This window comes from Coturnix japonica, chromosome 9 (assembly GCF_054131305.1).
Source record: "Coturnix japonica strain WE chromosome 9, WE-NBRP24, whole genome shotgun sequence".
Taxonomy (NCBI): domain Eukaryota; kingdom Metazoa; phylum Chordata; class Aves; order Galliformes; family Phasianidae; genus Coturnix; species Coturnix japonica.
The window spans coordinates 3,746,634-3,773,442 of record NC_140671.1 but is presented as its reverse complement, the minus strand read 5'-3'; the positions used below and the strand labels follow the sequence as shown (position 1 = coordinate 3,773,442).

Here is a 26,809-nt window from a genome sequence, read left to right as displayed (position 1 = left end):
TGCTGGGAGGATGCTGACTGCTCATCTTATTGATGGGGAATCTCCTGTCCCAAGAGGTGCTGCTTTAGGAGCTACCTTTAGGAGCAACGTTTTGAATTCCTGCTAGCAGCTCCTGAGAAGATCTGTTGAAAACTGTGGTTTTGTGGATATATTTTTAACATGTGCAAACACTCCTCTGGCTTTGACATCCCTGGTGTTTGCTTTATGTTTCACCTTTAAGTAAAACTAGTAGTGAGGTTTGAATTATATATGCCCACTAAAGAGGTCTTAGAAGAGCTGCCAGGCTCCTGCGAGCCCCCTGACAGCAGCACTCCTGCCTGCTGGCTGAGGAAGGGAGCTCAGACAAGGTGAGATCCTGAGATGCTGTTCAGAGGAAGAATGTTTTGCATCTCAGCAGAAAGCTGCCTCATGTTTTAACCAGCTCAAAGGCATGGCTAAGTTGCCTCTAACTTGGTGTGAAATCTCATCCCATTCATACAGATGTGGAATGCAGTGGAAAACTTGCGGTACTTTTTTTTTTTTAAACAGAGAGTGTGTGGGTGATTATTTGTGCATAAATAATTGTGAAACCAGTCATTAGCATGGAGACCTCTGTAGCTGAGCTCCAGGAGTGTGTGATTCACCCTTACCCCTGCACCTGGCTGCACAGCTGGGCTGGTCTCCCTGCCCTGGGGTGACAGCAGGATGTCTCCATTCACAGACAGCACAGCTCTGGCAGCCACTGATCAGTGCCAGCACTTGGTCAGCGTGGTTCTTTTCTAAGAGCTCCCATACTCACGTCATCTTCCCAGTAGGTCCCTACTCACTTTGGGAGCCATGCAGGGCTGATAGCATCACTCCTTGCGGCATGGAGGCAGCTGGTGCTGCTTTGATCTCACTGTTGACGAGCTTTGTGCTGCTCCCATGTAGGGCTGGATGTTGCATCTCACCTGTCGTTTGTATGGCACTGTGCTCAGTGCAGGTGCTTTGAAGCTGCAGTTAAAAGGAAGCCAAACCTCTCTTTCCTGATGCAGGATCATGCCCTTTTAATGTGAAAGCACTTTACATTTATTTAATCACTGCTGCCTGGAGGAATTTCTGCGAGCATTTAATGTGCATTATTGTTGAGAACCTGTTAAAGAGGTTTAATTCGTTTATGTTATATCACAACAGAACATCCACTTCCCTCTAAAATTAAGTTGTGCTCAGCACTGAAATTCCTTTCTTGTAATGCTTGGTTGCAAGCTAACTCAGACACGCCATGGTTACAGGTTTTGTGATGTTTGGCAGTCGTTTTTCTCTGGGTTTTTGCTGCTGAAGCAATTGAGATTTCTGCCTCTTTTCAAGCATACCAGCTTATTTTAGATTCAGTCTGCTTGCTTTCTTTTGGATCCTCCAGTTGTTTGCAGGACAGGTTGCTTGCTTGTTGAGTCATTGTTGTGTTAGCTGTGCGCTGTATCTTGGCATCTCACCTTCACAACTAGAAAAGTTAGAGGCTCTAGTTTTCACACAGGTAGGAAATCCTCTTCTCCAGGAGATAACAGGGGCAGCAGCTATACAGGCCCTGCTGAGGATCAGCACAGACGTGGCTGTTTGGAGCAGAATCTTGGTGGGCAAAGTCAAAGCGACTCCATTTCTGCTTAGTTCTCCATCCTTATATAATACACAGTGAGCTGAAGTTGCCAGGCTGACTGCCTGAAATCCTCCCATATAAAACATAATGCAGTGCCACATCTTTCGCTGCTGCAGCCTGAACCCACTTTGGAGTGCTTTCTTTATTTGAAAGAAATTATTACTTGTAACCTTTTAATTTCAGAGTACCATCATTTTAATTTGCTTTAATGAATATCTTTCTAGTATTTATTATTTAAAGAAATGTACCTACTTTCTTCATCTGAATTTCCATAAATTCCTTTGCCTTACATATAGCAGACGTTTGGTTATGAAACTGAGGATGCAGAAGGTAATTTTTAATTAAGTGAAAAGAGAAAAATTAGCAGCTTAGGAGGCAGCATCTGTGTTTTGCAGGGAAGGGAACATATCTGCTGGCATGAGGATGCCTACCTCAGAGAGAAGGAGGTCTGAAGAAGCGAACACTGTGTCAGGTGAATAGGGAGATTCTTATCCAAAAAAAGAATTGGTGGCATCAGCTGAAACTGGCAGCTTTGGTGTAAAAGAAGGTGCTGCATCTCTGACTGCGTGACCCATGAAAGTCAGAGGGTTTGGAAGAGCAAAAGATATGATTTCAGAAATGCATTAGATTATATTACATTTCATTTTTTGTGGGAAATTTCTGCATAGTGTATCATTGCTAGTTTTTGGAGGGCTCTCTACCCCCTTAGACACCTTCGCCCAGGGATCTTTGGGGTCACAGTGAGGAGAGGGATGTGCCCGTGGTCTGCTCTGCTCCTTCCTCTGCACAGCACTGCTTGTTTCTTAATTGAGTGATAGTCCTGAAACGAAGCGGGATGAGGCAGGGATGAGGCATGCTGAAGCTGCAGTGCTTCCTGTGCTCAGTGCTTCCAGGAGGGAGGGGGCAGTTCTAGAGATGCTGGGTTCCTTCACGTGGGCTGTTTGCTCTTCTTCTCCCACACCTGGGTGCAGCACAGTAACAGGCAGCTGTAGTGTGTGGTTTGTTGGCCTCGTTGTGGCCATTTGGCTGCAAAAGCAGGTCTTGTCCCCCCTTAGCCAGAAGCCATCTGATAAAGTGCTGACACCAGATTGGAGTTCTCCTGAGGCAAAGCCCTATCTCATTCCAAAGCAGAGTGAGAGGTGGTGTGGGCATTCCTCAGTTAATATGAAGCTCTAAAAGGAAAGTTGAAACTCCTTTGGTACATTGTCATGGGAGAACGTAGGCTGCAAGCGTGGAAATGCAAAGCATCAAAATGATTGCTTGCTTTAAACCACTTAATGTGGAAAGCAGAGACAATGCACTTGAGTGAAGCTATTAATCTCAATTCCTGCTCACCCCCCTGCATAGCAGGCTGCTGCAGAGATAGCCAGGGGTCAGCTTGCCTTTCTTTTTGATTCCTGCCCGCAGCAATCACATCATTCCTGCTTCTGACACACCCTGTATGGAGCCTTGCTCTTCCACCCGCCACGCAAGGAAACAGGCTGTCAAATCACACTGCTGCCTGACTGCAGCTCCATTCCATCTTCCCCATTAACCCTCTCTGTTACACCTTCTTTCAAAACCTTTCTTTCCTTCCTTTTGCTGGGAATTAAATCAGCAGATGTTGTATCGTCTACTGCGAATCCTAAAGTCCCGTTGCTTCTAGGATATCTCGGTTATTATAGTGAGAGCTAAGTGGAAGAAATAGGAGGAGGAGGAAGAAGAAACAGATGGTCACTGGTGTTGCTGAGCACCACCATCCATGGAAATCTCAAATTGGCAGCCACAAGATGTGGTGATGCCAGACTGCAGACGTACTGACATGGGCTTCAGGCTTTCTATTTGCTGGGAAGCTGCACTTGCAGGAGGCTTAGTGCTAAGCCACAGAGACCTGTGCATCATCTTCATAGTGAGAGAGCGGGTGGGTGCTTTTTCTTGCTTCTTTGCTGTAAATATTTTCATCCCACTTCAACATTACACATTTAATATCATATATCTCATACATAAAGGGGCCATGCTAATGTACAGTACTGATCTAACACTTGTCCATTTTTCCCCCCTCCAGAAACTGAACTGGTTTTTTAAACCTCAGTTATATACTAAGCTTGTTTGTGTAACTTATTAAGGATCTTTGATGTCTGGACAAGATGATCTGATGGTTAGACTGGATGATCACAGTGGTCTTTCCATCCTAAATGATTCAATGCTTAAATAATTACATACTGGGCAGCCTTGTTCAGATACTGTTGTAATTTCACTTTGTTTCCCTTTGCAGTCTTCATAAGCATCTTTATTTCAACTGAGATACAAACGTGTCCATTGTTTCTATCTAAAAAATCATGGCAGTTTTCCAGGCAGCCCCAGCTTTGTAATACTCCTTATAGAGATCTATATTTCAAGTGATAGAGCTCACGGTCTATATTTCATCTGTGACCTACACACACAGACCTTATAACATCGTTGCTGAGTGGAACTCTAAAATAGGATACATTTATTCTTCAGCAAAGATTTTAGTTCCTTACTATATCATCGCAGGTGACAAACCAAAACATAACAGTGAGTTATTCAAGGCAATTCTTTGAACTGGGTGTACAATTTGTAACGGATGCCTTGTTTTGCTTCTGCTTGGTTCGGGTTGTCCATCAGCTGCTTGTGATTCGAGCACGTTGTTTGACTTTGGAAGTGATTTTGCAAGAAACTTTCATAAATGACCACAGCCTGTAGGTCTGAGCATGGGTGAGGTGCTAAGTGTTCTTTCTGCATACAATAGTAATCATCAGCAGGTAAGTTCATGGCCATGAGGACATTTGCTGAGTATGGTACCGTTACCCATGCAGTAAGGATTATACCCTAGCTAGAGATATCTGGGGTCCTACTTTGCTTATTGAAGCAGTCTTTTTGCTCAAGCAAGACAAGCTTGTGTGTTTGGATCTGCAGATCCAAAGTGATGGTACCACAAGCGTGTGTTATTTGTAATATATGCAAATAAATTTATTCTGGTAAAGCTGCCCTGAATTATTAATTCATGAGTTTGTTAAAGTAGAGAAAGGTAATTATCCTTTTAATTACAGCAAAACACTTTTCCAGATTGCTGTGGTAATAATTAAATGTATTTTCCATAAATTTATTACAGTGATTGTAAGGACCGTTCATTTGAAATCCACTTCTATTATTGTTATTACAAATTATATATATGTTTTTCCTAAGGTTAAAGAGCAGAAGGAAGGGTGCAAGAAAGAAACATGTTATGTACAGGAGGAGAAGCATCGTTCACCTTATTGTCTGTAGTCCTGATGGTTTGGTTGGCAGCAATTGCTCCACTGTTCCAGAATGAGAGTATGGATCCAGGCGGATCCAGGATGACTTGCTCACAAATGACTAAATGATGTCCCTCTTGACTGCTTTTCCTATGTTTTGATTTACATCTGCTTAACAAAAACATTGAGTAGCTTAATAGGACATTGTCCTGTTTGGTGCTTCCTTTCTTTTTCCATTGCCTGTGTGGGAGACCTTAGGCTCAGCTGTCTGCTTTATCTGGTGGTCGTGGGCTTGGTCAGGGGTCCTTGCAGAGCACTCAGTGTTGCCAAACTGTCCTTCTCCTGCAGGGTCTGGGATGTGCTGTGTGATACAGCCCGTGTCTGTGGGCTGCTGCTTTGTTGTATGAATGGGATCTCAGAGGATGTAGCTGAAGGGGACTCAGAGTAAGCAGTGTGTGTACGTTCAACTATGAGATTGGCACTGACTGTATCTGACTGTGGTGCTTTGTAGATAGTCTCCTGTACCCTCGGGCCTTTGGAGCAGGTGGCCTTGGTTGTGTTTGGTTGGCAGCTGAGGACGTGAGAGCATCTGTAGAGACCAAGACCAAACCACAGGAGTCGTTCAGAAGAGATTAGTTATGCAGTTACCTTCATCAAAAGCAAACCCACTTCATTAAGCACACAGGGAATGCGAAAGTGAGGGGAAAAGTGGTTTCCTTGATGAGATAAACACATTACAAGTTACTCATTATACATAAAATAATAGCATATACCACATGTTCCTGGGAGTTCAGGATGGAAAATGTATCACTATTGCCACGTTCCTCTCATTTCCTGTGTATTCATGTAAAAGGTACTGATTCAGCCTGTGTAATTGGCTTGTTATACGCTTAAAAAGACCCTAAATCCACAACAAAAGTCTTTATAGAAAAAAAAAGTCTTTTTTGTGTGTTTATATGTGTTTGAATCTGAATATGAATCAGAAGAACTTGAATTTTCATTACTCCAGTGGGTAGATGAACAGCTGAGTGAAGAGAGGAAGAAGAGTAAGTTAGTAAAGAAGAAATCCTAGGTAAAAGAAAGGGCCTGTGATGAGCCTTGCTTCTGTGCACTGCTATGGGAGCAGAACCATCCAGCCTCTTGCCCCATTTATTCACATGGTCCTCTCAGTTTTAAATGAAGAGAGTTTTAGGAATGCGCCATCATCTGTATTTTCTTGATGGAAACAAATTTCGGTGCAACCTGATGTTTTCTTCAGCACCGAGGATCTGAGCAGGGGCTGGGTTGGGAAGGAAAGCCATTTGGATGTGTTTTGCAGCCTGCCGTTTTAATTAGAGCGTTGTCATCTCTTGGCTGTTTGCAGACCTCCAAAGAAACGTTGTGCCCTGCTGGGTTATTCACCAGATGTTTGTGTGATTGATGTTCTTAGTGTTTTTTTTTTTCTTGATTCTTTCTTTTCTGGAAGCAGGTTTCCAATTGCTCTTCAGATGCTGGGGTCGAAATGGGGTGGGGTGAAGAGGTGGTCCTCACTTAAGTGCATGTTTGGCCTTTCTGTGTCACTTCTGCTATGTGATGGGCTATGGGCAGGGCTGTGGACTCGCACTGGGGTTGGAATTGGAGGATCTCCAAGGTCCCTTCCAACCTAAGCCATTCTGTGACTCTCTGATCTTTAGTCCTATGTGAGTTGTGCCACTTTTGGCACATTGGACTGGTTTTTTTTTGCTGAAGGAGAGGATGGAGGGGGTTTGTGCTCAGTGAGATGAAGAGATGCTTTGGAGGGAGACCACCAAACCCAGCACTGCAGCTCATTTTATGCTGCTTGTCATTTACAGGAAATACTTAGTGTGAAGGAAGGTGATAGAGAAGTAAAACCTCCATGACACAAGGAGGGGCGATGAGGAGAGGGTTCTCCCAGAAAAAAGACTTTCAGGCTTAGGCTGGTTCCAAGAAGATCCTTTTGTTCTTATTCCGTAAGCCAAATGCAACTGTACAGTGTAAAAGGAGGTTTAAAGCCAATGTGTCATCAAGTACTGATTAAAGGGAAAAGAGCCTTTATTCTTGTTTATTCTGCTTTGTAGGTCTCTTTGGAACACCCACGTTTTAGCATTGAAATCAAAAATTGCTTTATATGAAATTAAAGTCATAGCTTCTCCAATTGCCCACAAAACATTAAGAAAACCCTAGGATTAGAACAGGATTGCCTTCCAACCTGCTTCCTGAGTTTTCCTGTTGTTATTTCTTTCTGCATTTTCTCCGCTGGAAGGGAATGCAGAAGTACAAATCTTGCTGCTGAAGCTGATAAGCGACACTTCCCTCCCACATTGTGCTCTTTGTACCTGGTGCCTGGGCACAAAGTAGGTGGAAGGGTTGGGGTTCTGGAGGGAAGTGGTTTAAATTAAAAAAAACCCAGAGTTTGAAAGTGTTTTTTCCAGTTATTTTTTTTTTCCCCTCTTTTTTCACTAAAAGGAATTTCCCTTGCTTTCTTAAATCATTTTTCCTCCCTGCTTTCCTGATGTTGCAAAGATGGAGGTGGAGGCAGCAAGGGGAGGGATGCTGTGAGCAGCAGTATCCAGAGGGACCAAGGTAGGCTTTAGATGAGCAGGAGTGAATGAGAAGCAATTTCCCTTCATTTCTAAGGTCGCTGCAGAGGAGTGAGACCAGAAGGGATACGTGTCATATTTTTCTCCTCGTACGTGTTGGAATCCTTATCAAAGCAGTTTATCAACTGATCTCATTTTCAATTATTACCTGCGGAAACATTTGTATTATTGGATGTGCTGTTGTAATCCTCTTGAAAACAAAATATGGGCACGGTGCAACTGATAAACTGAAGTAGGAGGAAGCAGCTAATGCCTGTCTTAATAGCAGTAAGTCCACAGTGTGGATCTTATGAATTCTAATAGTATGTTTCTGCCTTTTAGATGCATCCTGTAAAGGCAGTAGTAAACTTTGAACTCAATATTCCAGCCAGAAGTTATATGTTGATCTTTTAAAATGTATGTTCCTCTTCTGGAAAAAAAAAAAAAAAAAAAAAAAAAAAAGAGTATTAGATTTAGATGAAAACAGATTTTAATCATCTGCCCACAGATCTCAGCTGCAAAGCTCACACTGACTTCAGAAATTCTGACTTCCAGTGTGGTCCTGCCCTGTATGCTGAACACCTGCCCTGTTTAGTAATATGTGGAGTACTTCTTGGTCTGGTAACTGGTAATAGATCATACCTCTGTTGGTGTTCTGACCACAGGTGATTATACAAGGACCCAGGCACAGAACTGTCATTAGAATCCAGTAGATGTGGCTCAGAGCTGGCAGTGAGAAGGGCTCTGCAGAGGGAAGGCCCCCAGGGATGCAGGGCTGTGACATGGACTGCAATGCAATGGGAGCAGGTGGGGGCTGCAGAGGACACAGAGGCATCTGGGGACCCCAGGGTTTGCTGCAGCTTAGTAGAAGAGGCAGACAGGGCTCCTTCAAAAATCTTGCTTTAAATCCTTCAGTAAATAAGTTCTCAGCAAACATCAACACCTAATTTCCATCTGTGGGTGGAATGTGAGAACAAGAGCCATGAAAGCTGAGAAGCAAATGAATTTTGTTCCTCAGACAGCAGTTTTTGCAGGGCCGTGGGGGGGTCTGCACTCTTGTCTCCCTGTCTGCTCCAGATTAGCTGGGGAACACAGGAGGATGGCTTGAGGAGCACGCAGGAGGAAGCCACGGTCAACAAGGCTACTTTTGTGGTGCAATCTCAATGACAATTAATTAACTGCAGGGCTTACCGCTTGGGATCTATTAATTGCAATCTTCCTTTTACATCCTGCATGATGTGTTGGGCTGCTTAGCCAACACTCCAGGTTTGCTTTGCAGTGGTTTTGCTTCTGAAGTATTTTAGCTTTGGAGAAAGGGGAGGCTGTCTCACTGAGTGACATATGGTGGGGATGGGGATGGGGTGGTTGGACTTGAAGACCTGAAAGGTCTTTCCAACTGTAAGCACCTCTGTGATTCTATATTCTGCTGTACCTTGGGTTGCCCTTTGAATGGCTTCCCCTCTTCTACATTTACTAAACAATCTCAAGTTGTTCTATCCTGCTATTTAGCAAAGAAAAATGGTTTGGGAAACTGAGATCTCTCAGTTCAGTTGACAGTTCAGGACCAAATGCTGAACACGTGAGGTAGAATTAATAACAGCACACCAAAACCAAAAGCATCAAACCTCTGGGTGGATATTCCAATTACAGTATACAAGCTAGACGTCCTCCTTCACCAGTTTCCTAATTTGATAAATGCCTTGAGCTGATTTCAGAATGTGTAGGCTATTTTTAACCGTGGTAGCAGAGCCATCTGTATTGTATCTGATGAAGTTCTGTGATAGAACAAATTCATTTATTCTGTCTCCTCACAAGTTATACTAAGCTTTATGTTATAAATAAACTGGTTTGAAGTGCATGATGTCATTGAGCTTGAAAGTCTGCAGATAAATTCACGCTTAAAAGGTTCCTGTTTTGTGTATGAATTTAAAGTGGTGCAGATTGTTGCATCTCTTTTCTGTCTCTGTCTTGTGGACTGCACGCTCTGTGGGGTCAGGACTGCCTTTATAGTTGTGTTTGTACGAAATACACAGAGGGCCCAAATCCAAGGCTGGTGCTCTCATATGTTACAGCGAGAAAAATAAGAGCAGTCAACAAAAACAGAATCACACATTTGATGGCAGGATTTTCAGCAGCACCGCAAGGAACGATGTGCCTAAATCCTACCATTTGCTGCTAGAAAGTATAGGGAATTAATTAGGAGCTCCGTTCACTTGAGGTATAAGCAGACCTGGTTGTAGTGGGGGCAAGCCTTGCTCTGGCAAGTCTTAATGGACGTCAGTTGGAGATCTGTGCTTTGGTTTCTGTTCTGGGAGGTGAGCAGGGCTTGTAGAGCACAAAAATGGCAGCTTGGAAGAAGTAGGACTTGTAAAAGATATTGGTTAGAATGGCTGTCCCTGTGCTTGGGGATGGTGTTGGGAGACATTTCAGCCAGGAGCTTCCATAAAGAGTGCAGCGTACAGCCCAGATTTTAGTGTAATTAAAATAAAACGAGCAATGCTTTAATTGAGATCTGAAGATTAAACGCTCAAATCTTGCTGTCCTCTATTACTTATTGTCAGATAGGAATTACACCGCATATGTGTAACAAACCATTGCATTTTAAAAATGGGACCATAAAAACGCTGCTGTAATTTAAAAGCAACCGATTTACGAGGAGTACAGTTTGCAGCTCTGTCACTTGCTAATCAGTCTGTTAAACATAATAGCCGTTCTTGTCTGGAGGCTGTTAATCTTATGTTGTGAATGCACTTATCAGCACATATTAGAAATACAATACAAGGCTTTCCAACAGAGGAATGGATGCAATTACTGCAATCAGTATACGTTTAGCTGCTGTCTTATCATACCGTGTTTTTCTTTCCATTTCTTTTTTTTTTTTTTCCTTCCTTTTAAATGGTCCAACACTGACAGAATTTCTTTCAGTAAACATAGAGGACACACTTGAAAGTGCTGTTAAATCCGTGGAGGTGCTCAAAAGTGACTGCTGGTCCAATTGAGAGACGGCTGCTGGTGTGGCTGGTGAGGGACTGGCAGGTTGGAAGCTGGATCTGGGAGTTTGGTGATGGTTTTCAGGGCCTTAGAAACAGATTCATGGATGTAGAGGGATGGATTTGGGTGTTGGGGAGCTGAGGTTGCTGCATTTGAATTAAAGTCATGGATTCATAGAATCGTTAAGGTTGGGAAAGACCTCTCTGGTCCAGTGGGGAGGCATGAGGAGGGAGGGAATGGCTTGAACAGTAAGTCTCCATTGCTGAAGAAACCCATGGAACTGCAGTTTGGGGGGCACTTTGTCCTATAGACACGGAGTGAGGGAGGTGGGATGGAACTCCTCCCCTTTCTGTTTCTAATCATTCCTTTCCAGAGCTTAAATGAATAAATGAATTAACCTCGCTTATTGCTCGCTTGCAGCCAGGCTCATTAATTCATGGGCTGACCTTAGTTCTGAGCAGTACCCCAGCAGCCACCCAGTGCTTGTCATTAGCTGTCACTGCAGGGGAATCCATCACGTGTTGGGAAATCATTGTCTTGCAAGTGTGACAAAGTAATGATTACCCTTTAAAAAGGTGACCCGGAGATGTTATGTGGTGACCATTGTGCTGACCTCACTTACATGCCATTAGAAGCTAATTGTGGAATGATTTTAGAAGAGAGAGCGAGCGAAATATTAAATCCACCCCGCTGCTTTTTGTCATTTGGAGTTATCTTGGCACTTTTAGAGAAATTGGGATTCCTTTCTTGGAGAAAAATAGGCTTTATGGGAGTGGATTACGTTAAACCTCCTTGCTCAGCTCTCTTGCTTTGGGTTTTGTTGCAATGATGAGAGCTGTAAGCAGATCTCAGCTAAGAAGAGGAGGGGGTATGCAGTGGGACTGTAAGTGGCCCTTTGCAGTTCTTACCCTGCATACACACCCTGCTTGCTCAGCTGAGTTAATCCTGTTTATCAATTAAAACATGGTTAACTTTTAGGTGCCAGTTAACTGTAAGTTTTGCTGTCTGTTCAGTGGATATCAATAGCAGCAGGAAAAGCTTAGCTCCTTTTTTCTCAGAATTATCAGACTATAAAATAAAGCATTCATATGTGCATCAGGTCTCTCTGAAGGACGTGGGGGAGAGGAGGTCCTGTTTGTGTTAACACTGATGGCCAGCACTAATCTCTGTTAGCTTCATTGAGGATGTTGTCAGAACATGGGAGGAAGAAACTAATTCTTGCCCACGTTTCTGCTTTAATGTGTTCTTTATATTGTGCAGGTGGAGTTATGGTATCTTCTGCAGCAGATTCATGAGTTCTGTGCACTCAGCAAGTTTTGGAACAAACCATTGCTTATTAACTTTCCACTGTCCTTGCTGACTGCTTGACATTCTGCTACTTGTTCATTTCCACTCTTTGCCCATTAAGCAGAGGATTAAGATGAAGGTGTCACATTAGGCTTTTAAAGTCCTCAAGAACAGAGCACCATTTGTCACTGTTTTCATGCATCCTCCAGCGAATTAGGTATGTGAGTGCTACCATCTGCAGCTGTCTCCTCTTCCCTTTCATTCATAAATGCAGCACGTGGGGAGTTTGCATCCTTAGATTATCCCCTCTGCTTGCTGTTTCTCCTCTGTGGTGAGGCTGCCAGCTTCAGTTGTGATGCTGAAATCAAAACAGCAACTGGATCACCAGTAACTTCCCCAGGGGCAAATCACGTTTTTCTGTACCCATACACCTGGTGTATATGAATGAGTTTAATCAGTAAGTACTAATGTCAGCCATGTGGAAATTGTAAGGTGTTAAAATGCCAAGGAAACTCTGTTGGAAGTGTAGGTTGAGAACTTGACCCCAGGATTAATGAACCCAGGGTTTGTTACCAAGCTCTTGACTTGAGGAACCTGTGTCTGTTTGTAAGGATCCAAGAGCCTGGCATAGTGGTATGAGCTCAGGAGCTGTCATGTAGAGCCATTTGTCCTGGTAAGCTGTGGTAAATTTGGAAGTGTTCAGGGAAATTAAACTATTACGTGTCTTCCATTTGATAGTTGGCTGGGGAAGAGCAGGATGGAGTGAAGCATCTTTTCTATGCTGAGCTTGTAGACACTAATGTGGGATAGAGGGGATGGAGGAGCTGCGTGATCTCCTGACCGAGCCTGTCCCCCTTGCATGGCAATGGATTTCCAGCAAGTAACTTTTGGGTTATATTCAGTGGCTGCACCATCTGAGTGACCCAGACCATTCAGTTCTCTCTGCAGGTTAACCGCAGTGTTTGCTGCCCTGATGTTATGTGCAGCTTGGCTGAATATAGACATGCCTTGTGTTATTAAACTACAGTATCAGAAACAGTAAAAGAAATGTCTCCCAAAATTGTACTTTTGTTCATTTAAAGGTCTTTTGGGAGTTTCTGAAGGGAGATGTTTGTAATGGAAGTTACGCATTGCAAAGAAGTTCTAATATCACAGTATTTATTATCTTTAAAGTTTAGTCATTAGTTGCTTGAAAAGCCATCACTGCTTTATGGTGTATTTCAGCTGCTTGCACAACAGTGTGCAAATACACCATGTGATTATGGTATGTAAATATGCAAAGATTTCTGAGCAGCGTAGAGAAAAATTCTAAGCACCATTTGGGCTCTGGTATTTATTAACTGGTGAGAATTCAGCCTAAATCTTTCATAAAGGAAATTATTTATTGTTTGTGTACAAAAATAGTTCCCTCTATATTTGCATCCAACATCAGCTAAACCTTGGCCCCAGTTTCTTATTGGATGGGTTTATTATACTCCCCAGCAAGATGCTTTCTCCTGGCAGAGGAGCTTTATTTCAAGAAATACACAGCGCAGCAATAAAGAGGCTCTAAATAGTAGTCAGAAAAATATTCAGTGCAATCAAAGTGCTTTTATAAACCCCAAAAGCTTACATGCTGTTTCAAAAGGGAGAGCTGTAACAAAGGAGCAAATGGAGTCCCACTACCCAGCAATGGACTGTACCAATTACATCCAGACTGATTTTGGTTCTTTTAAGTCCTTTTTTTGCTAAAGGCCAACTAAAATAGTATCTAAGGACTCTTTTACTGGAAGAATTTCTGTACGCAGTCACAAGGGGAGAAGCAAATAAAAATAATTGAAGCAATTGTCCCGGTTGTCTCCAGGGTTGTCGTGATGATGTTGATAAGATCAAATAAAGTTATTGCAAGTTGTTAGTGAGCAGCACAGTTGTGAATTGGCAGTGAAAGTAGCTGAAAAGCTTAAAAGGTTTGCTCATTATCTAGATTTATTGTTTTCAGTTGTGGGAAAATGTTGGCTAAGCAAAAATACCATGAATAATACCTGGTCTTGGTGGTGCATTTTAAACAAAAATTTCTTCTTTGGTTTTTATGCCTTTTACAAGATAGTTAAAACCTACTCTGCCAGTCCATGCATTCTTAACATGTGCAACAGCTTGGTTTGATCCCATATGGCTATTTACATAGCCCACATGTCCGTGACGTACTCAGCAAGGTATAAGGATGGACAGTATGCAAATCTTTACAATCTATAAACTGGATGCTGCTCTGTTAGGAGACATTGTGTCTCATTTCCTTCATTTTGGACTACTGGAGTCTTAATTTCCTGAAGGGGAAGAAGGTCAGGACCTTCAATCTGGATCTTCTTCCCAGGAGATCCTGGCTGTCTGTTGCTTCATTTGACTTCAGTAGGAAATTAGGGTCACAAGCATTTCCAATCAGTTGTTGAAAACTCTCTTCTTGTAAGTGTTTGCTCTTTGGTAAGCCACGCTTGTGAAATTAATCCTCCTGAGATCAAAGGAGTGAGACCTGTATTACTGAAATATATCATAAACTAATGTACTTTGCTTGTATAATCCTGTTCTCATTGAATTTGGTGACGATTTGTCAGCGAGAGTAGAATTGACCATTATTAACCTTGAGAAGACTCAGCGGCAACACGATTCCAGGCATTTTATTCTTTTCAATTACCTTGTGTCTGCTCCATTTTTTGAGTGTATTTACTCTGCTGTGTACCTCGTAAGCAGTTAGTTTGATGTTTACAGGAAAAGCTGTTTTATGAATGGATGGAGCTCATGATTTCCTCTAGTAGCCAACAGTACCAGTAGAAGGTTCTGATTGTCAGCTAAGTTCTCAGTGCAGTGGTGGTGGGGGCCAGATTTCCTTCTCTCTGAAGTTATGCAGATAAGACTCTTCAAATCTTTATAGCTAATAATAGATGTTTGTTTATTTATGGTAACTACTAACTATTTAAATTGCCACTGCCACCATAGCATCAATCACCATGTACCCTTATGGTACTTAATTCAATTATCCCATGTTTTGCATTGACAAAAATGAGGACTAAGTTGAATTCTTTAGTTTTTCAATGCCAGGTGATTTCGTAGTCCTTACAGAAATCACTAATATTAATGCTACAGTGGGCATTCACAGTAATCTGTCATTTTGTAAAATGAGCCTATGCAGTTCCATATGAATTCCTAATAAGATAATAAATGGTGAGAAGCAAAATATGGCTTTTTTTTTTTTTTTTCTCTAGCTTCAGATTTAATATATATTTCTTACTCTTTGCACATACAAGCAGATTCAGGAAGAGAATCCATTAGAATATATGTAAGAAGGTAACAGCCCTCCAAGAATGGCGTGAATCTCTAAAAAGCACCTGAATGCGGAGATGGAGGACCTCTCAGAGGTGCTTAGGAGCACTTGAAACCCAAGTCTTACTGTTGTAGTTCTTTGTGCAGCCTGTGCTTTGTTCTGCTGGGAGAATGTTGTTGATGGAGAAGAGACAGGCTGTGTGTGGGTGCATGTTGCTTTCTGGCTTAACATCCAGAGGAAATGCTTCAGTTTCAGCCTGGTGAGGTGTGCGTGATGTGTGACATCAGGAAATTGAGCCCAAATGTCAGGGCTTTGTGGGGGGTTCTTCCGGCGCCAAAGGTGGTGTTGTGAAAGTACACAAACAGGATAATAAACTGTGATAGGAAGAAGGTCTACTTGCCAGAGTTCGAGAGAGGAAATAAATCCAAGACCATGGTTTCTTTTTCTCCTCTCACCAGAAAGAAAAATGTCTAATGAATGTCTCATGTCTGAAATACTGGGCTGGATTCATCAAAGGGAGTTAGTAATTACCAAATTGAGAGAATCATGAAGCGCTTTTCTAAATTTGAAAGGCTCATCAAGAATAGATCAGGAGCAGGCAAAATTAATAGTTATGAACTCATTTCCATAGAAATGGACTTATTAGCAACCATGCCAGCTGCCTAAAATTATAAGGTCTTTTCCTTGTGCTTGCAGGAAATAATCTTTTTTTATAAAAGTAATTTTGACTTTTTATTTTTTATTGCTCCTCTAAACTCAAACTGAGGTTTGGCAAAATCCTTCTAAACCAAGTAAAGACTTCTCTGGGCAACAGAAGTATTAAACTAAAAAGAGAAGAAAGATTTAGAAAGGCGAAGTGATTTATAGTCCTTAGATTCCATCAGGCTCTTCCCAATAGTGCAGACGTACTTAAGAGAAAAATGGAATAAGTCTTAAGAAAAAGCTGAAATAGGATAAAGGATAAAATATGGTTTAGTGGGATTTAACGACTGATAACAGCGTGAGTTACAGTCATCATCTCCTCTGTTGGTGGGTTTTCCCACTCGTAGTGCTTAGTCTCCACCAAACTCTTTCACACTGACAGTGACCACAAAGTCCAGCATTGGTCACCTGCTGAAAGTCACACCAAGGAAAAGCTGAGGACTGGCCATGGCAGGGTGGGATGTCTCCTTTGATAAAGGGATGCAGTATTGCGTGTCGAGGAGAGAAATGGAGATGCAGGTATTGTGATGTGGAGTTATCAGCTGATGGAGCTGATAGAAGGAAATGCTAACCTTTAAGGTCTCGCTATGATTTAATATAATTGTGTTTTCACTTTGGCAACCTCATTCAATTTCACTGGAAAAGGCAGAGGTCTCCCACATGGTATTATAGAGGATGTATAATAAATTGCAAGAAGTGTGAATATAGTACCAATCCTCTTGCTAGGAAAGAAGCCTCTGCAGGAGATGCAATGGTGAGCAGAAAAGCTCTACTCTGAGTAAACTTCTCAGGTTTACTTGAGGTTTTGTTCCAGCTGTAACTCAGGAAGAGGCTCAGAACAAAGAGTGTGGGTTAGTCCATAGGGGTACTCTGTGACCCAGATACTGTCATGCTTGGCACTGCATGAAAGCTGAGTCTTTGTCCTGAGGAGGAAAAAAGAGCCCATAGCTTTGAGAAAATCCATTGACCTGCTGTTCTGGAGGTAACTGAAAACCTGCTGGTGAACAAAGGGGGGCAGAAAGTTGAGCACTTGTTTGCCAAATCTGCACAATCGGTGGAGAAACTCTATGAGTAAAAGCTGGCTGGATACAGTAAGTCCAGCAAAACTCCAGATGAGAAATGGACCCTTACTTATTATTACTATTTCACACTGCATGGCTTGCTACTGAGACAAAAACAGAAAGCATTTGGTGAACCCTGTTGTTTTTCCAGGCAATGATAAGGGTTCTCCTTGAAAGCAGGACCACCACCTGTCTGGGAAGTCAGCTCTACTTTTAGTGTGCACAAACTATCACTTGGATCTGAGGAAAGTTTCTGTTGTGTCACTGCTCATTTCCAGCCTAGCAGTGCATGGTCATCGCTGTCTTTAAATGAATCTTTTGTCTGGTGTAGCACTCCAGTTTAGGCTCCTTGCTGTGCTAAGGATGCAGTGAAGGCCTTTGTGTATTTGTAGGGGCAGCAGTCATTTACTCCCAGGCATTATTTCAGCTTGCTTATATAGGCAAGACATATGTTCTTCTTATAGGGATCTGAGTCCTGGTGTGCCACAAAAATATAACTTCTCTATTATGGTTATGTTGGGAATGTATAAAAGAAAAACAAGGACAGGAAAACTTGAATGCATGAGAGAGAGACCGAAGGCCCATCAGTGGGACATAGAGATTTGATTGATCAGTGCAGGCTGACCCAACAGTATCTGGACATTATTTCACTGGTGAATCCAAAGCAAAACCCTCTGTCAGTAGTTTTGTTCAGAATTGGAAGCTGTTTGTGGGTGTTTGTGAGTGGCAAGTATCGGCTCGAACAGATTGAACCTAAACTGCAGATCCAAACGTACTTAACAGGGCTAATAACCACATCCATAGTTAATGTAAAGCTCATCTCGAGCTTTTATTTCTGCATTGTGAGCAAATTCATTTTATGTAATGTAGATAAAGCAAACTGCCAGAAGTGATAAGTGGAAAACCATGAAGTTGAGTGCGCCATTGTAGTGCCCACAGTGGTTACACTTTTTAACAGAACAGCCTCAATTACATCCATAGCAATGTGCAGTAATATTTCTCTTAAAGAGTTTTTGCTGGCTGCCTGGTTGGCCACCCAAAGACGCTTCTAGTTTTGCCTGAAGGTGGATATTATCTTCTGTCAGCATGGAAAATATTTATCCTCCAGGCATTGAAGCATATGTTTTCGTTGTTTCTTGTCAGAAAGAAAACATGAAAATCAATAATTCCTGCTCAGATTTTTTCCCTTTACAATGTGCCTACAAAAACATATGGCAAAAACAGTTTCTTGCCTCTGTGCGGTTGGGAAGAGGAAAAGAATGTTTAAGTGTCTGTTCTTTGTATCAGCATACAGGCAGCTCACTGTGAGCACAGCTGTGCTATGGGAAGGGGCACACCAAAGTGTCTGGTCAATTCTGTTGTTTTGGAGTATTAATATTTATGGCAGCATTATAAAAATGTGATATTGAGTAATTCAGCAATAGCCATACAGTGCAGTTCCCAGGGTTTGGGGCTTATTCTGTATGTTCTTCATGGAATGAATGCTTGAGTTTAAAGGGCAGGATGCCTCTATGTCAGGAAACTAGAAGATGTTGTCTATAAAGGATGGCTATTGCCCAGTTTATAGCCTAATTTAGGCTTCCGTCTTCAAGTCTGCATGTTAAATTTAATCTCCAGTTGAAAAGAAAAGAGAAGTTGGAATGTATTTTGTCAGTAACATCTTAGTGATATTTCTTCTACGGATGAATTTGTTCTCTTTTCCAGAGCAAACATCACCTCCTATGAGATCCTGCAGATGGACTTTGAGATCGACAACACCAGCAGCCCGGCGGGGGCTCAGCAAATCACCTGGCAGGTGGAATACCCTCGAGACGATTCTCTGAGCGAACTGATGGTCTCTGAGATCTTTGTCAGCCGAACGTTGTTTGCTGGAATCGTTCCTCTTGCCATGGTAAGAACCTGCTGCTGCTTCTTCCTGCTAAACGTTTCCGCTGATTCTTGTTAGTATTCAGGAGAACACAGGCTGTTTTATTATGTGCTACTTCCTGTGCACCTGCTGCAAATGATTTAAATGCAAAAAATACTTTTCAATAATATTTTATTTACCTGATATGCCATAATGGCTCCTAGGAAACCATTTGAGTCTTTTGTGTAAATCCTTTAGTGTTTGTGGATTATTGGCCTGGTACATGGTAATAGCTCCTTTGGAGCCATTGTCTTCTGGTGTATTAATGTGACTGCCGTGCGTGTGCTCTAAGGGTAAATGTTGCAATTAGTTGGGACGTTTTCAATGAAATAAATTATCATGCAAGTGAGGAGGAACTTCATTGCTAAACCAAACAACTGGACTGGTTTCTGCTTTGCTTTTCCCCTGAGAACCATGCAGACCAGTGAGCTGCAAAGTGTCCATTTAACAAAAGGTCTGCTTGGAGTTACAGGAAAAGGACAAAACACTTTCTGAAGGCTTTAGATGATAGACGTGTTTTGCAGGCAGGGTTTAAGGTGCATTCATACTAGAGTAACAGCCATTTATCTGCAAATTTGAGCTAAGCATCTCTGAAGAGTGAATCATTGTTTCCATACTGTCCCTCTTTCTGGGTTGCTTTTCTCTCTCTTCTACAAATTAACCAAGGAATATTGGTATTTTCCTCTGCATGGCCACTGGCTTCGCCCAGTAGGTCAAAAACAAGGAAAGATACTTGTAAAGGTAAACAAGGCCCTACATAAATCTTATTTCCAGTTTGTACTGCCAAAGGCAACACTTACTGACAGCAAGCGATAGAGGAGAAATGATGTGTGGAAAAGTCAATAGGGAATTTTCTTCTAGTAAACAGTAAGCATGACTAGAGGAGATGAAACAAACCTCTAATTGTGTGGATGGAATGTTATCAAGTAGCAGTGATGAATCAGATATAAAATAAAAACAATGTAGTGCGTGAACTGACTTGCACATTGCATTGCTGGTTCCAAATGGATAGTACAGGTTTTGTGCCATGTGGAGAGAGAGCTGTGCATATAAAGGAAAAGCAGATCCGATCCCAAAGCTCACTGTCAACGCTGGATCGGAGCTTTGCTTCTTTCTGTGCTAGGGTTTGGCCAGGGCTTCACTTCATCTCTTTGCAGTTATGGCAGCTGCTTTAAGCTATCTCTAAGTGTCCTTGGTCAAAATCTGAGGCGAAACCTGAATTTGAAGTGGAGCTAATCTCACAAAATTCATTATTATAAGGTAACTGTGGAGTAGAGCAAAAAGCTTTTATGAATTTATGACCTTACGTCTTAATTGAGGGTCTCGTGTGGGCTATTACTTGTCACCTCATGTGAGCATCCTTGGCTGGCTTAGCCTTAGGCTGATAGGAGAACTGATGGCACCAGTGGCAGGAGCAGCAGCTTGTATTTGCATTTCCTCCCCTTATGATTGCCAGTTTGCAGTGCTGCTCCATTTAATTGTCTCTAACTAGTGCAGGTTCTGGCACTGTGTTGCCCAGTCGGGGACAAAAGGAGCTCAAGGAGTGTTTGGACGGTGCTCTCAGACATAGGGTTTGGGTTTGGGTGGTGCTTGTGTGTCTCTTCTAACTTGGGATGTTCTGTGATTCCTTCATTCCAAGATATGTGTGCCCCTGTAGGCTGCTTTGGGCCTTTTAATGTGGAGACATCCACATTCATATACTGTTTGGAGCATCTGTTTTGTTGCTGCAGTTGATCAGAAGTTTGTTTTCCGTGCTACTTTCTTAAACAAGCGATAGGAAACAGAAAGAGCTGCAGATGACTTACTCTGTCATTGCATTGTGGTGGCTCTGGAAGCAGCAGTGGGGATATTTTCCTCATTAGCAGCCTGTTTTTTGGGATTGTTTTTTTTTTTTTTTTTTTTGGTAGATAAAGATATGGCAGACTGCATAGTAACATTTGAATAATAGCCTGATGAAAAGAGCTGATTTCTTGCTTTAGTGGGTTTATGAAGCCCTTAACATAAAATCTGATGTTCTTAACATTTACATTTTGTAGCAAGCTTGAAAGGCATTTTTTTTTGTTGCTTTTGTCTTTTTTTTTTTCTTTCTTTCTTTTGCTTTGGGGCTTCTGAGTGAAGACACAGCTGATTTTTGCACATTGTCTAGCAAAAAAATAGCTCCTTATTAGCAGACAATCTTGCTGTAATGAATTGATATTGCAGCTTATTTCTGGCTAATCCTTTGGAGTCGATTCAGAAGCACATTAATAGGCACTGTTCTGAGATGCACAGAAGATGGCATGGTCAGGGAGGGTCTCCAGGTGAGATACTGGTCTACCAACTTCTCTATGCTTTGTTCTTTCTATATGATGCGTGTAAATAAGCTGGGACATTTTATTTCCATTTTAGTTGGAAGAGGAGGACTAAAATATAATTGCAGGCTCTTGGGAATTGCCCCAGACTGTCCATTTTCATTTGGATGATCCTCCATCTAATAAATCTCTTAACTTATTTGTTGCCAAATTCAGTGCATTCAGAACATGTAGATAAATAAAACATTAGCACTAATGAGAGAAAACGAAACAAATTTCATACTGGAAAAGAGTCCTTTTTCTGCATCATTGGATGCTTCTCCCCAGGTCCTTAAGCTTCTTCTAATTGAAACCCCCCATTTCCACAGCTGCACGTGGCCAGGCTGCTGGGAATGACAGCCAGATGGAAATGGCATAGTCCAGTGGTTCAGGGTTTGCTTTCTAGAAGTCATCTCTCTGTCTTTGCGTGGGCAGCGTAGGTGCTGTGCACAGTAGGGAAGCACATGGGCAGGATGCAGTGGGAATGCAGACCATTGCTGGCTGACACAGCAAAGAAAAGAGAAATGCCAAATGGGTGATCGCAATTGCACACAGCCTACTTGCTGCCTCAGGATCGGGTTTGGGTGACAGCTGTGATAACCCCAGTGCTGCAGGAAGGACCAGATTTCTTTGTGGGGTTGTTTTTAGCTCCTCCTGTAAATCAGATACCTGCTGAGAAGTTTCAGTCCTTACTAGAGGATCGTGGTGGGGAAGGCTTTCGTTATGCTATGCTGTCATTTCCATCATCCACAGCTGCTGAGGCTGCTGTGGGAGAGGAACCAACCAAAGCCTGGTGAGGAAAAAACTATTGGGTTTTATGTGAGGATTGATTTGAGACATGAAAGGATGTAAGAGGGTAAATGGCATCTCTGAAACAAATTGTCCATACCTGGCCTTATTACCTCTTAGCAGGTGATGAGCACTGGTTCAAAAGCAATTCCAAGTGTGAAGCACTCGCTGTACTGCTGGCACTGTTTCCAGCCCTGCTTAGGAGCTGATCCCAGATGGCATTACTGTGTGCGTTTTACACCATTTTAGAAGCAGATTGTTTATTTTGTCTGGTATTCACACTTCGTTGACTTATGCTGAGATGATCAAAGGGGACTCAGGGTCTTCCATACCTATGTACCTCCTGTTTGTGTTATAAACTAAAGGATGATGTGAGTCCTGGAAGTGCTGATACTAATAACCTGTCTACTGTTCCTGGAAGGTCTTGTAGATAGAGCTAGACTGGAAAATTCACCCCCTTCTGAGCAAGGAAGTCTTACTGATAGGATTTCCTAATTGGATATATGAATAGTTTTGCTCTCATAAAGCAGCAGAAGCATAAAAAATACACGTATTGAAAGCAGGTGTAAGATGCCCAGATATAAAGATGTAGGGAAATGCCTTTCTCAGACAGTGAAATTCTAAGGTCTTTGGACAACAGACCGAGAGAACACATAGCTCCAAGCTGTAGCAACCCCTGAAATTGGAATAATTGTAATTATTTTAATCCCAGAAGCAATGCAGCTTTGGTTCTTGCTGAGAGGGAATTTGGATTTGAAAATGAATGCAAACAGGATGTATCTGTGTTCCTCTCTAAATACAACATCACGAGTAATTCTGAATTCATTTTGTGTGGATTGTCTCACATAAAATACATAATGCCACCTTGTCCTGCACATTTTCTGATAGCTGAAATGGAGCAGATAGACCCGTTTACATAGGGAAAGTAAATGCTAATTCCTAAAACTCTATGCAAATTAACAAATTATTTTTACTTTAAGTGCACTGTTATTATTTAGTATTTATGTAGCATTATATACTTTCAGAACACTTTGCAGGCATTAATTAATCAGACCTGAATAAGCGGAGCTTGATAAGAATGGAAAATTACATGGAAATGAAGTCACTCTTGCTCAGTTTTACCTGCTCCTGAATGATGTGAGTCACTTTTCATACCCCTGAAGGTACTTTTTAAAACACTTAGGGAAAAAATCTCACAATAAGACTGCTTAATATCCCTAAAAATGTTTTCGTTTAGGAAAGAGGTAGGATTAATTCTGTCAAGAAGTAATGACAGCACAGATGAGTGGCTCTAAAGAATGTAAATGCTGCTTTATCATCTAATGCTGCCCATAACTATTTAAGCCAATTTAATTCAGGTAAAAATATATGGATGGGGGATTGCTTCCTTAATTTGAAACTTACTTAGGAGCTGCGGCATTTGACTCCCGATAGTTTATTTAGATGAGAGCAGGAGGAAGGCTGAGTTTTGTCTTAATGTTTTACTGTAAGCTTTCAAGAGGAAAGAACTGCTTGGAAGTGTGACCCATAGGAAGTGAATGGGATGGATCACTGCCTGGGCTGGCTGTGTGCAGCCTTCCAACTCTGGTACTGCTGCACGGTGCTAAAAGGTCCCTAAAAACCTTTGAGGATCGGTATGGCTGTTCAGTGATGCACTGCCAGATGAGAATGTCAGCTGCTCTGCTCCTTTGAGGCTTATTTGTTTCCTTTTTGACAATAACGACCTTAGGTAATTGATTCTTCCAACATCTGGCGTGCAGATTGACGCGTGGAGCTGAAGTCCCCAAAAGTATTAGCGCTATCCATTTTCATTGTGCCCAGCAGGATAGAGATTGGGGGTGGAATATGGAACTGAACCACTTTGGATGGTCTTTGTTGTTGTTAGTGAATATCAGGATCGGCATTTTGATGTCACAGTTATTAAACTCTGTGGGGGATTTTTCTAAAGCAAATGGTACAACACTGAAGTCAGGTGTGAACTGTGGATTGGGTGATGACTTGTGAAGTGTACGTCCTGCTAATTACAGACACTGATGGCACAGATAAATGCAGTCTGTCTGACAGGGATGCAGTCCTTAGTCACCTCCATTGATCCAACCAGATGTGGGCTGGGATTCCCGTGGTTATAGAAAAGTCCTTATAATGAAGCCATTGGCAGAGCCTGTCTCCTGGGATATAAGGAACAGACTTCATGAGTTCTCAGCCGGGCATGAAAGTTTCTGTCACAAATGTGATTCGATTGATCTATTATCTAACAGTTGGGGCAAAAACAGAGGAAAACTCTGATTCTTTTAGAGAGTTTCTAGGCAACCAGGAACTTAGTCAATGTAAAGCACAAAGTCCTGAAGAGATGTATACAACTGTTTTTTGGGTTGTTTTTTTCTTTGTGAGGGTGAAAGCTTGAGGAACAATGGGTTTAATAACAGATGAATCTCTAGTGTGCTTGTCTTATCTAGGAAAATGATGGTTTGGTCTGTGACTGGTGTCGCTAGTGCTTTAGATATACGTGCTACAGAGCCTTTCTGGTATAGTAATAGGATTGTAATTCCCTGTCTGTCATTATTCTAAAGTGTTTTTCAAAGGCAGCAATCAATATTTCACTGGTTCTTGCAGCCCCTCTGCCTGAAACATTCCTGTATATGTTAAAAGTGTTTAATCTATGTCTTCAGAAATCTCGTTTTCTCCCCAAAAATGTAAGCTCGTAGTTGACTAATGGTTGACTAATGTTGTGAATCACTTAGAACCACAGATGGCTGTATATACTCTAGTAAGGTTTCTTTTAAATGGGAGCCTGAATAATAGCATCTCCAGTTGCTGCTAGCAAACGTGCTGACAAGAACACCCAGGAAAAATGGTCCTCAAAGATGCCCATTTCTGTAACTCAGGCTGAAAGGGAAATGCTGAGTGCAACACTTTGCTTATTTGTTTTAGGAAAAGCAGGAATGCAGGGTGATTTATTTATTTCATTTTTTATGTACATCTCGCTTTGGCTGCCAAGTAGCAATGAGCCATTGGAAGGCAAATGCAGCCTGGGAGGACTTTCAGTCATGACAGCTCCTGTGCCCTTCTTTGGGGAAAAAGATTTCTCCTGCTCATTTGTTTTAATTCAGTTCAGGCTGAAGGATGTCTGAAATAAGGTGAATTTGAGTGTCTGTGTTCTTGCACAGAACTCTGTTGAAACCCTCTATCGGAAAGGGAGTGTTTAAAAATAAAGCAGCCTTTAAAGATTTTTATTTTTCCTCCAGAAAAAACAACTAATGCTGATGGCGGTATAGCAGGTATAGCTAAGCAAAGAATGGCATCAAGCCAAGGTGGAAAGCTGACCCGACCTCTAACAGAGCCTTACCCTCAGCCCATTGAAATAAAGGAAATGTCAATGGCAGCAGCCGCTTTTCTTCCCTTTCTCTGGGGTCAGTTATAAAACCTCAGAATACCCAGTGTTGGAGTGGCAAAAAATTCAGAGTAGGATCAGTCATTTCTGGCAAACCCAGATGATTTACATATTTTTTTTAAAGGCTGGTTAAAATGGATTTATGTGCACGGAGTCCCATGTGTGTTTATCCATTGCACTTAATGTGTATGTCTTACCTGAAATCATTCTGACCTTTGGCTTTCCAGTTCCCTTTAAGATGATGCACTGTGTCTCTGTTGTACCTGAACCATGGGAACATGATTGTGTCACTATTGCAAGGGAAAAAGTACCAAAAAAGTATATTCAGCAGGAAGTAAGTCTTCACTCTGGAAATACCAAGGACTATCAAGGTTATATTTCTTTTTTCCTTCTAAAATCAGGTCCTGAGAATCTCAGATCACAGATTTCAAAGTGTATTTTAACACTGATTAATGGGAGCGGGACTGAAGCCTTGGGCATCCCTAAAACCCCACAGAGGAAGGATGTTCAACTCAAAGCAAATTAAGTACAGTGGAGAGGAAAAAAAAAACAGAAATTCATTTGTATTGTTCTATTTCCCATGGCCACAGTGAGCATTCTCTGTCTCTGTAGCAGAGATAGGATCTTCTGCAATTATTACTGCCGTCAAATTAATTGTTGTAGGGAATTAAGTGGCTTTGTTTTGTACGGATGTTCTGACAAGAGCAGGGTGAACTTTATGGAGAAAGATTCAATTCAAAAGGATTCTTTGAAACATAGCAGCTGAAATGCAAAGCACTGAAGATGGGATTAAGTTGGATCCAGGTTTTGACTGCGCTTAAAGGAGTGTGTGGGGAAAGCATGTCATGAAGGGCGCCCAAATGGGCCTTGTTCAGAGCCAGGCAATTTCAGCCTCGTTTGGGAAGGAACATTCAGAGAAGCTATTTTGGATTAATCAAAATTGTTTAACAGAGAGAAACCATCTTTCCTTGCAGCACTCAGCTGCTTGATTAAACTCGATTAAATAATGTGCAAATATTTGATTTAGGGATGTGGGTGGGAAAAGTGTTTTCCTTAAGTGAAAACACCCCATTCTGGATGTGTCAAGAGTAGGAGAATTTTAATAACATCAAACTTCTTTGTTGGTGTTCTTCCAAAAATGAAGTTCCAGCCAATTCTCCTCTATTTTGTCAAGTGTTTCAGTTTTGGCTGAACTGTATTTTCCAAAGAATATCACAATTTTTTCCCTTTCATTCTCATTCTGGGCATCTGAACTCATTCTTGGAATTGCTCAGTGCCATCCATTGTCCCTTGTTCTTTCCTTCTGCTCAGTTCGACATACTCTGCCATTTAGTTCTTAGAGCAAAAAATGAAAGAGACCAAAAAAGAGTTTGCTATTGGTGGGACAAAAATAATGGCATTTTGACTGTTTCTATGAAAGCGATGCAACATGACAAATTTTAAGAAGCTCTGTGAATAGTATTAATATTTATGAAGCACTCAAGAAAACAGCTATTGTGTGCCACATCCATCAAAGATAAGGATTGTATTCAACTGCGTTGGATGATAAACATTGAATGACAACAGCTAGAGATTATGTGCAGGATTTCATTCTCGTGTTTGACGCCTGCTTGGGTAAAAGCACCGTGTT

At 41.8% G+C, this 26,809-nt stretch overlaps 1 protein-coding gene across 1 annotated transcript in view; it reads left to right on the top strand.

Annotated features, from left to right (window-relative positions):
* LOC107321483 (transmembrane protein 132B-like) overlaps nucleotides 1-26,809 on the top strand; it is a 169,185-nt gene that overhangs the window by 89,437 nt on the left and 52,939 nt on the right. The window contains exon 4 of the mRNA XM_015878432.3: nucleotides 18,468-18,654. Within this exon, the coding sequence (XP_015733918.1) occupies nucleotides 18,468-18,654 (187 nt within the window). The remainder of the gene's footprint in view (nucleotides 1-18,467; nucleotides 18,655-26,809) is intronic.